The sequence below is a fragment of the Sphaeramia orbicularis genome, chromosome 19 (genome assembly GCF_902148855.1).
Source record: "Sphaeramia orbicularis chromosome 19, fSphaOr1.1, whole genome shotgun sequence".
Classification (NCBI taxonomy): domain Eukaryota; kingdom Metazoa; phylum Chordata; class Actinopteri; order Kurtiformes; family Apogonidae; genus Sphaeramia; species Sphaeramia orbicularis.
In genome coordinates, this window is record NC_043975.1 from 47,704,157 (window position 1) to 47,715,557 (window position 11,401).

The 11,401-nt window shown below is 37.8% G+C and overlaps 1 protein-coding gene across 1 annotated transcript; it reads left to right on the plus strand.

Annotated features, from left to right (window-relative positions):
- The first annotated feature begins 59 nt into the window (after positions 1-59).
- Positions 60-11,086, plus strand: lrrc18b (leucine rich repeat containing 18b). Its single transcript, XM_030163294.1, has 2 exons — positions 60-323; positions 10,622-11,086. Exons 1-2 carry the CDS (start codon positions 60-62, stop codon positions 11,084-11,086), a joined length of 729 nt encoding a protein of 242 aa, XP_030019154.1.
- Positions 11,087-11,401: the final 315 nt, after the last annotated feature.

Sequence of the window (11,401 nt, forward strand, 5' to 3'; positions counted from 1 at the left end):
TGTCCTGTGTTTTCAGCAGCAGCAGCAGCAGCAGCAGCAGCAGCAGCAGCAGCAGCAGCATGGCCAAGGGGAAGAAAGCCAAACAGGCCAAAGCCCAGGCCAAAACCGTCAGCTTTAAAGTGGCCCAGAACTGTATAGAGTACACGCAGGACGGCAAACGGCGCCTCAATCTCAGTTTGAAGGAGATCTCCACGGTGCCGAAGTGTATTCAGAAGATGACCGAACTGGATCACCTGGACCTCAGTAGGAATTTCATCAAAAAGGTCCCGGAATTTATTGAGTGTTTCATCAGCATCTGCATTTTGGACCTGCACAGCAACTATGTAAGTCTAGAAACAAGCTACTTTAACCCAGGGTTTTCAACCCTGGGGTCAGGACCCCATGTGGGGTCACCTGGAATACAAATGGGGTCGCCTGAATTTTCTGATGACAGTATTCTACTGGTCTGACCCACTTTAGACTGAACATCCTTGATTGTTAATATTTTCAGTGTAATTTTTACATTTCACAAATTCATCCCAGGGGCCGGATTGGACCATTTGGCGGGCCGGTTTTGGTCCCCGGGCCGCATGTTTGACACCTGTGTTTGGGACTAACAACGATGCATGTTTTTATGTCAGTCTCCAAATGTCTCCAATAACACCAGAAAAAGGGGATAGATTTGCCACTTGTGGGGTCGGAAAAATCACTAAATATACCAACAAAGTGTCTAATGCCGCGTTTCCACTACGTGGTATCGGCTTGACTCGACTCGGCCTTTGTGAGTTTCCATTACGATAAAAGACCTGGGCCCGTATTCCTAAAGATTCTGAGAATCCTCTCACAGCTCCTAACTTCACCTAAAAATTCCCAGCAAGGAGTCTGAGCTTAGGAGTGATTCCAGAACATTCTCAGAAAACTCTTGTTACGCTCGGTCTAGGGGTTGCCGAGACGCAACATGACATGAGACCCCCCTCCCTCCGTGTCCCTTAACAAACAGGAGCAAATTAACAAAATGACCAGCAACCACGGCACTGCAATATGAAATATTTATTTACAGAAAAAAGACAAATTAAATCAGGTAAGGGAATCATAATACTCTACAAACACAAATGAAGGAAACCAAAATACACCAATCTTACCAAACAAAACTTAAAGAAAAAGCTTCCCTCCTTGTATCGCTGGTTTTACAAAGTTCTAACAAAAATCACAAAAGGCTGGTCTGCACAGAGGGGGAGATGGAATGAGAGGAGTCTCTTCTGAAGGAATGAAGATCTGGCCTTTACATTTCCCGGCTCATCTCTGAAGCACCAATCAGCTGCAGCCAGCAGAGCAACAGCACACCTGCAGCTCATCCTTAATCAACTGCTATCTGCTGGAGGGAAAAAACAGAACACACCCACACACAAGGAAGAGAACAGAAAAACTACAAAAATACAACAGAACAACAAATGACACAGCCCATTACAGAATCAAAAAAAATACTAACCCTTAATACTCTGAGCAAAGAATGGACAGAAACTCCTATCTGAGTGAGGAGGTGTGGTTGACCCCGTTTCTAGGTATGAGTCATCATTTCAAAAGCTGTGATTGGTTGATCCTAAAAGCTCGAAAAAAAATATACTTTTGGTGATAATGGCCAAGGGATTGACCCTTAAATCGATAAACTTAATCACAGAATCTAATCTTATGAAGACTGTGTAATTGTAAATAATATTTCACATAAAAGAAAATATCTGTTCAATGAATAGTAAACTATACTTTAAAATTATCCGACAAAATGTGTGAAAAAACTCAGACCCACCTGCACAGTATTCACATAGTGATAGTTATATTTATTTGCTCATATTAATTGGCACACTGTAAAAAAAAATCTGTAATTTACCAGAATTTTTACTGTTTATTTTACAGATTTTCCCTGTATTTTTAAGATACAGGAAAATATCTATGAAATGACAAAAACACACTGTGATTTTAGATGTCAAATGTAAAACAACACAAAAAACTGTAACTGTGAATAACCATAAAATTTCCATTTTTTAAAAGATTTTTTTTTTCCACAGAAAAATACAGTTAAAATACATTTCACAAATATTTATTTTCTATTTATGAAATTAAACTGTTAATTTAAAGTTTAATACTGTAAAAAAATAATAATAAAATGAGATAAAATTACTGATAATTACCCATAAAAGAAGTATTTGTTCTGTAAGTTGAACCAGACTTGTTTGTTAATTGACAAATATCTTGTGTAATTACAGCAGGTTTCACAACAAAAATGTTGAATAAATGTATTTTTGTGAATATATAGCATGTATAAGCACTGATAAACTGTCCAAATACAGTTTTTATCAGTGGATTGGACAACTGAGTCTCATTGAAAATTATATATATATATATATATATATATATATATATATATATATATATATATATATATAGGTAATTTGATTGTTTTAATACATGTAAATATTCTTTATTAAACATTAAAAAGTCAAAAAATATGCACAATCCCATGTAAAGTTAGGGCAAAAAACTGTATTTTAATTATGGAAAATTACTGTATTTTTATGAGATGGTTATTTTCCATTATTTAACAGTATTTTTTCTGCACCCCTGGTGCCAGAATGATACCATTTTTTTACGTTTTTTTTTTTTTTTTTTTACAGTGCAATCTGTAGCGTTTAATTAATTCACTGTTATCCAGTGTTTGCAGAATCTCTCTCCTGCCTCTTCCATCGGCCATTTTGTCGTCTGCTTAGGGAAGTCCTCTTCCCCTTAAAAGTCCTCTCCCCTGCTCTGAACAGATCTGACCTTAAGAGCTCTCTTAAGGGCTCCAATTCTTTAAGAATAGCTTTTGTTTTTACTAGGATCTACTCTTAATTTTTAGGGGAAATTCTAAGAAAACATCATGACTCTAAGAATTTTCTTAGAATTGGGCACTTGGAGCAACTCTGCACTAAGAATCTTTAGGAATAAAAGCCCTGAAATCTGGTACCAGTCTGGTACTAGTTTTTTGGTATCACCTCTGCCGAGGTTCCAGGACTGGGGACCAGATACTAAAATGTGACGTGTAAACACTGCAGACCACTGATTGGTCAGACAGTTGTCTCTGTGACTCGCTGTTTTACAAAAACAGATGCAGAAGCTGACAGTAAATATAGCGGTAGGTTAATCCACATGATGACAGCCTGAAAACTACACCATGGTTTGTTGAGGAGGTTCAGGCGTAAAAATTAGGGATGCTCCGATACCGATACGTGTATCGGCATCGGCTCCGATACTCAGTGTGTGTACTCGTACTCATACTCGTAAAAGACATCTGATACAAATGCACCGATACCACTTACGGCCGTGTGACATTCACAGTTCAGTGCAGCAGGTGGAGGAATAATGTGTGTGGAGTGTGAAGAGTGTGGAGATTTTTCAAAATAAATGACGGTGATTAAAGTAACACTGACTGACAGTAAGGTTACAGACACAGACAGATACAGACACAGCGCTCTGTCCGTCCTCTGCGTACATTCCATCCGTTTCCCAGGTGCTGGCGGATGCGTAAACAGAATGAGAATACCAGCGGGGGTACGGAGCGGTGCGGACCACCGCCGACAGAAGTGAAAATGAAACTTATCGCTCACTGTGTGAGTTAGAGAAAAACTACTGACACATTTAGGACAACTACCCAGGGCTGGGCTGGTTTCCATCCTACTGATAATACTATGGAGGCATGGAGCGGTGCTGACCGCCGCCAGCGGAAATGAAAACGAAACTTATCACTCATTTCTCTTTTCTCTTCCTGCTGAAGCTAAACTTTTAAACCTTACCAGAGAAAACACTGTAATATTAGTATCACATTAGTGTTCCCTCTGTCGTCTCCATGTTTGTTATTACTGACTTTCTTCTTCTTCTTCTTCTTCTCAAAAAACTTCACTTTTCTTCGTGGTATTTGTCCAGTATGGTTCATTCAGAGCGGCGCCCCCTGGTGGATTAATTGACAAACGCTCATTCCAACACAGTAAATGTCAGTAGCAGCACTTCGTTCCAGTCAGACTAATGACAACGACAATAAAGCACATTTACAAAAGGAACTAACAACTGGAATGGGATTATTAAGTACTCGTATTGGTACTCGGTATCAGCAAGTACTCAAACGTAAGTACTTGTACTCGTACTCGGTCTGGAAAAAAGTGGTATCGGTGCATCCCTAGTAAAAATTCAGCATGAGCTTGACAGGCAACAGGCAACGAGCGAGTTTATCAGCAACTCTAGAGTTGTACGGAAGTAACGCGCCGCATCACTATGACGTCCAGGTACTGTAAAGTGGGTAGTATCCTGTAATGGAAATGGTCTCCAGGAATAGGACCTGGTACCAGAGTCAAGTTGAGCCGAGTCAAGTTGAGCCGGTTCCATGTAGGAAACGTGGCATAAGTGTGAAACACTGACTTTTCCATCTGCAGACAGACCGTGGGTTTATATGACTGGGACACAGGAAATCATCTGGTGTCATTTAGAGGAAAAATGAGTGTGTTTTAGTGTTTGAGTTATTTTTCAAAGACTGCTAAAAGTTTTCAAACAAACTTCAAAAGTACCTAAACTTGTTGCACGGTACTTTTGGAGAAAAGTTGCTGAGATAGAATGAAAAGTCTGAGTCACTTTTCAAAAACTGATCAAAGATTCCAAACTAATTTTAACCCTTTCATGCATGAATTATGAGAACCTAAATGGGTCAAAACACAGTCATGCCCCGTCAGAGAGCGAACTTTAATTGATTGCTATTCCAACATTTAGTTCAATATAAAGTACCTACTTGTTTTGGATGATCCCTTATGGTCCAACTAAAGCAAAAAGGAATTTAAAAGTAAAAATGTGGCTCAAATTGTCTCTAAAATGTCCCTTCAGAGAGATTTTGAATACCTTTTTTTGACGCTAATCAAGTTATTTTTCCTGAGTGTTTTTTATTCCTCTTTAGGCATGAAAAAAAACAATGTGATGGAAAAAAATTTTTACAAACCTATTTTTCATGGAGTTGCAAAAATATCCACTCAGCTGGACATCATGTGATTAATTTTTGAAGCAAAGAAACATGTATTTACTGATACACTGTGAAAACTATGAAATACATTTTTTTAATGCTACTAATCTGATGTTTTGTCACATTTTAACATACTCTAATATTAGTTATTACTCACTTTATGGAGATAATATGCAAAAAAAAAAAAAACTTTTTGTTTAAGAAAAATGGTTAATTACAGTCTGTTAACAATAACAAGCAGATCAGGTTTATCCAAAACAGCAAAGTTACAGTAATGGTATGAATTACAATGTATGGGATGTTGCATAGGCGTCCACTGTGTTGGCTGATATGGAACTAAAACAATAAAATCCATGAATATACAAGAGAACAGCTGTAGAATAGCTGTCCACTGTAGTGACCACTATGCAGGAAAGGGTTAAAGGTAGGTACATTTGTGAATTAAAAAAAAAAGTTGCCTGGGTCGAAATAAAAGTTGATGAGTCTACAATTTATTGATGGTGGTGTCTCATTTTTTATTGATAATTTTTTAATCATTTGTGATGTTACATATTTTGGTATGGATTAGGGTTGTGCAATAGTTTTATTCCTTTTATTTATTTATGTACTGGTGCTGTATACTGTTCCATGTTCAGTATGCCATGTCACAGTTAGGGGTTTGTGTTGGTGAGAATCTGGTGATACAATACAAATCACAATACTAGGATCACAATACGATATATCGCGATATATCACAATGAACAGATTGTGGATACACTGATCATACAGTTTGATGGTACAGTTACTGCCTGAGCAAAAAAGGCTTTAGTTTCACTTATTACATGTAATTTATTCCCCAAAAACATGGATAATATCACATCTAGAATCACATTTAGAATCTGAGGATTTATTGTATTTTCCCTCAAATTTTCTTTATGTGTGTTTTTTAAACAGTTGCTCTTCCACAGAAATGCATTAAAATAATAAGTAAAGTAACTTTTAAAAGTGTTTCTGTTTGGTATTAAATATTGTCTTTTATTCAGTATCTGTGTTGAGCCTCTACAGTTCTGTACCCTTGAACTAACTTACACTTTGACTCCTAAACAAGTGTCTTCTGTCCAGTTTTCTTTTGACGTCCTTTACATCCTAATAACCGAGCACACATGCACGGGTTGGTGCGTGCATGCCAACACACATATGTACAAATGTACATGTAAATGACACCACTGATATTCAAATCTGTTTAGCTGACATGACCCAGGCAGAACAAATGCCAAACATACTGAAAACTTAAGTTAGCGCTCCAACTAGCAGGTTCCTTTTACAAGTAGATGGAGTGACAGCGGGGACGGCCAATCACATGTATGTGAGCAAAACCAGAGAGCCAATCAGAGAGTGACATTTACGTTAGGGGCAGGACTTCTAGCAGAGACCGACTACACTGGTCTACAAGGAAAATGCTTCCAGAATAAAAGTAATGAAATTTTACCACATGAGACTCACCGATAAAGAAAAATCAAGTCAAAAATGCTGGTTGGCTGAACTTTCCAAGATACAGCCTCGGGTCAAAATGTGAAATTCAAGAATTAATGAGAGAATGGGTTTGACTCCAAAGGAATATTTGTCTCAGAGCTACAAGATCTACTTCAAAACACTGTCTGCACATTAGAATACATTCACTTTACAGGTTCTATTTAGTGGAAGATTTATAAAACTATTATAGAAATGTACATAAACCAATATATATGTGTAATAACACTTCATCATATACCTTGAAAACATCAGCAAACCGGCACTTTTGTCATTTATTTTCCAATTAATCTTATTAAAATACGTAACATTTAGCACATTTAATGTCTGAAGCAAATCATTTCTAAAAAATTGTAGACCAGTGTTTTTAACCCTTCGTGTGTCATAATCATTGACTAAACACTACGGACAGCGGTTGGACTGACAGGGACTACACAGTAGTGGATGGATATTGGTAGTGATGTGTCCCTAGCGTCCCTACGCAATTCTATGCCCCTGGATACGTATCAGATTTAGGACCACATATGAAAGTGGCCTGGGTCGGATTAGTGCTGTTTAAACTGTCTTTAACAAATGGGATACAGGTCACATATGGGCCACAAAATCAGATTTGGGCCACGTTTGCCTCATCAGCCTGAACACAGCCTTAGTTTACATCACAGGTGTCAAACATGCATCCCTGGGGCCAAATCCGGCCCACCAAAGGGTCCAATCCGGCCCCTAGGATGAATTTGTGAAATGCAAAAATTACACTGAAGATATTAACAATCAAATGAATTAAAAATCACTTTAATTCAGGTTCCACATACAGACACATACAGTCCAATTAGATGAAGTGGATCAGAACCAGTAAAATATGATCATAATAACCTGTAAATAATGACAACCACACATTTTCTCTTTGTTTTTTTGGTGTAAAAAAAGTAAAATCACATGAAAATGTTTACATTACCAAACTATACTTTTACAAAACATGTGAATAACCTGAACAAATATGAACAAATGGAAATGTCTTAAAGGTCCCGTATTATGCTATTTTTCAGTCACATCATATAGGTCTCAGAAGCCCAAAAACATAGTATTTAAGTTTGTTCGCCCCAAAATCATCCTTTGTTCGGAGTTTCAGCGGTCGAAAAAGTCCCTCTCACCAGCCCTCCTCAGAACAGGCTGTTTCTAGGCCTGCTTCCGGGTATGCAAATGAACGCATCTGTCCACGCCCACTCCCCCTCCCCTCTCTGGGAGAGGACGCTTATGACGACATAAGCGGACCCAACTCAAACTCGGCCGTTTGAGCAGGCATTTTCACAAAATGTGGTGTAGCAAGGCAGGGAGGAAACAGACAGTTTTCAAATTCGAACCTCATGATGAGGCTACTGCAACACACGCTACTATAAGAAAACTTTCACAAAGTGAGATTTGCATAATACGGGACCTTTAAGAAAAGTAAATGCAATTTGACCAATATTCTGCCTGTTATTAAATGTTTTGTGCCATTGTAATGCAAAAACTGATAAACCGAGGTATAATATTGTTAAAATTGCACTTGTTTTTCTTAAGACAATTGAAGTTGTTCATGTTTTTCAGATTTTTAAGGAAACTTTGTAGATGTAAACCTGATCAGAATAGAATTTTACTTTTTTCACTGTTATTACACTGGTCAGCAACAAATTTATTGTTGAAGTTTTTGAGCTGATTTCGGATAATTTTGGTGTGCTGAATCCAAAAATCACATTCATTTTGCTCAATCAGGTCAACTTTCTGAACTATGCTACATATTGGCTTTTTAACATTTTTGCTTACATTTATGGGCATTTTCACATCATATGATACAAAATTATTTCATATTTCTTGCAATAAACGAGTTCTGAAGATTTTACTTTTGCCAATTTATGATTAATGTTTTTTTTAATATTACAGGTGAATGAAATGGCTTCGACTAGAAGATCTTGCAAAAATAAGCCTGACGTATTCTGCTCCATCTGCGGTGAATACACCATTGTACCTAACAGGAATCAAGTCACAAGTTTCATAAAGTGTGCTTACCAGTCTTATTTTGGTATTCGTTATTATATTTTGTGAGAAGATCAAATTTTTCCAAATCAAATTAGCAAAAAAAACCTGACCTGATTGAGAAAAACAGATGTCATTTTTGGATTTAGCGGTGCAAAATGGTCCTAATTCAGTTGAAAAAACCTAGACAACTTGCAAAGAACATTTTTTTTGTAACCCAGTGTTATCATAATAACCTATAAATAATGACAACCACACATTTTCTCTTTGGTTTTTTTGGTGTAAAAAAAGGTAAAATTACATGAAAATGTTTACATTACCAAACTATACTTTTACAAAAATGTGAATAACCTGAACAAATATGAACAAATGGAAATGTCTTAAAGGTCCCGTATTATGCTATTTTTCAGTCACGTCATATAGGTCTCAGAAGCCCAAAAACATAGTATTTAAGTTTGTTCGCCCCAAAATCATCCTTTGTTCGGAGTTTCAGTGGTCGAAAAAGTCCCTCTCACCAGCCCTCCTCAGAACAGGCTGTTTCTAGGCCTGCTTCCGGGTATGCAAATGAACGCATCTGTCCACGCCCACTCCCCCTCCCCTCTCTGGGAGAGGACGCTTATGACGACATAAGCGGACCCAACTCAAACTCGGCCGTTTGAGCAGGCATTTTCACAAAATGTGGTGTAGCAAGGCAGGGAGGAAACAGACAGTTTTCAAATTCGAACCTCATGATGAGGCTACTGCAACACACGCTACTATAAGAAAACTTTCACAAAGTGAGATTTGCATAATACGGGACCTTTAAGAAAAGTAAATGCAATTTGACCAATATTCTGCCTGTTATTAAATGTTTTGTGCCATTGTAATGCAAAAACTGATAACTGAGGTATAATATTGTTAAAATTGCACTTGTTTTTCTTAAGACAATTGAAGTTGTTCATGTTTTTCAGATTTTTAAGGAAACTTTGTAGATGTAAACCTGATCAGAATAGAATTTTACTTTTTTCACTGTTATTACACTGGTCAGCAACAAATTTATTGTTGAAGTTTTTGAGCTGATTTCGGATAATTTTGGTGTGCTGACTCCAAAAATCACATTCATTTTGCTCAATCAGGTCAACTTTCTGAACTATGCTACATATTGGCTTTTTAACATTTTTGCTTACATTTATGGGCATTTTCACATCATATGATACAAAATTATTTCATATTTCTTGCAATAAATGAGTTCTGAAGATTTTACTTTTGCCAATTTATGATTAATGTTTTTTTTTAATATTACAGGTGAATGAAATGGCTTCGACTAGAAGATCTTGCAAAAATAAGCCTGACGTATTCTGCTCCATCTGCGGTGAATACACCATTGTACCTAACAGGAATCAAGTCACAAGTTTCATAAAGTGTGCTTACCAGTCTTATTTTGGTATTCGTTATTATATTTTGTGAGAAGATCAAATTTTTCCAAATCAAATTAGCAAAAAAAACCTGACCTGATTGAGAAAAACAGATGTCATTTTTGGATTTAGCGGTGCAAAATGGTCCTAATTCAGTTGAAAAAACCTAGACAACTTGCAAAGAACATTTTTTTTGTAACCCAGTGTTATCATAATAACCTATAAATAATGACAACCACACATTTTCTCTTTGGTTTTTTTGGTGTAAAAAAAGGTAAAATTACATGAAAATGTTTACATTACCAAACTATACTTTTACAAAAATGTGAATAACCTGAACAAATATGAACCAATGGAAATGTCTTAAGAAAAGTAAATGCAATTTGATTAATATTCTGCCTGTTATTAAGTGTTTTGTGCGATTGTAACGCACATGTGTAAATGATAAACTGATAAACCGAGGTATAATATTGTTAAAATTGCACTTGTTTTTCTTAAGACAATTGAAGTTGTTCATGTTATTCAGATTTTTAAGGAAACTTTGTAGATGTAAACCTGATCATAATAGAATGTTACTTTTTCACTGTTATTATTTTACTGATCCGGCCCACTGCAGATCAAACTGGGCTGAACGTGGAACTGAACTAAAATGAGTCTGACAGGCCTGGTTTACAGCGTGTGTCTGTGTTTCCTGCAGCTGGAGGAGATCCCTGTGACCATCGGACGTCTGCAGAACCTGCTGGTCCTGAACCTGTGTAACAACCGTCTGAGCGTGCTCCCAGATGAGATCGGCCTCCTGAAGAACCTGCAAACGCTCAACCTGGGCCTGAACCGGCTGGAGGCCCTCCCCTCCTCGGTCGGCGCCTTGAAGGAGCTCCGCCTCCTCGGCCTCTCTGACAACCTCCTCACCCGCGTCCCGGGCTGCCTCGCCAGACTCCACAAACTGGAGAAGGTTAACCTAGACCGGAACCCGATCCCCGAGCCGGAGTCCGCACAGGAACCGGCTCAGGTAATGGAGAAGCTTTACCTGGTCAAGGAGAGTCACCTGTGTGAGGACTGTCTGGACAAGTGCCAAACAGAGAGGAGGAGGCTGGAGGATGTGGGCAGGAGTAAACAACCCAAAATAATCGACTTCCACAGCCCGGAAAACCAGGAGGTGTAAGAGACACTGTCCGACCACAAACTACGAGAATGAGGACTAACCCGATCACTGAACCTGGGTTTGGGTTACATGGGATTCACCTTTAAATTTGTGTCATTTAGGTTGTTTTTCAACCAGCACCAACTTTAACCCAACTTTAGCTGCATATTTAATTATACATATGCCTTTGGGTAAAACCCTTTAACCCAGGGCTGTCAAAGTCATTTTAGTTCAGTTCCATATTCAGCTAAATTTGATCTGCAGTGGGCCGGACCAGAAAAATAATAAGAGAATAACCTATAAATAATGACAGCTGCAAATTTTTGTCTTTGTTTT

Coding starts and splice junctions, on each gene's coding strand:
- lrrc18b (XM_030163294.1), top strand. CDS start 60: ATGGCCAAGGGGAAGAAAGCCAAACAGGCCAAAGCCCAGGCCAAAACC. Junction 324..10,621: donor TGGACCTGCACAGCAACTAT/GTAAGTCTAGAA, acceptor TGTTTCCTGCAG/CTGGAGGAGATCCCTGTGAC.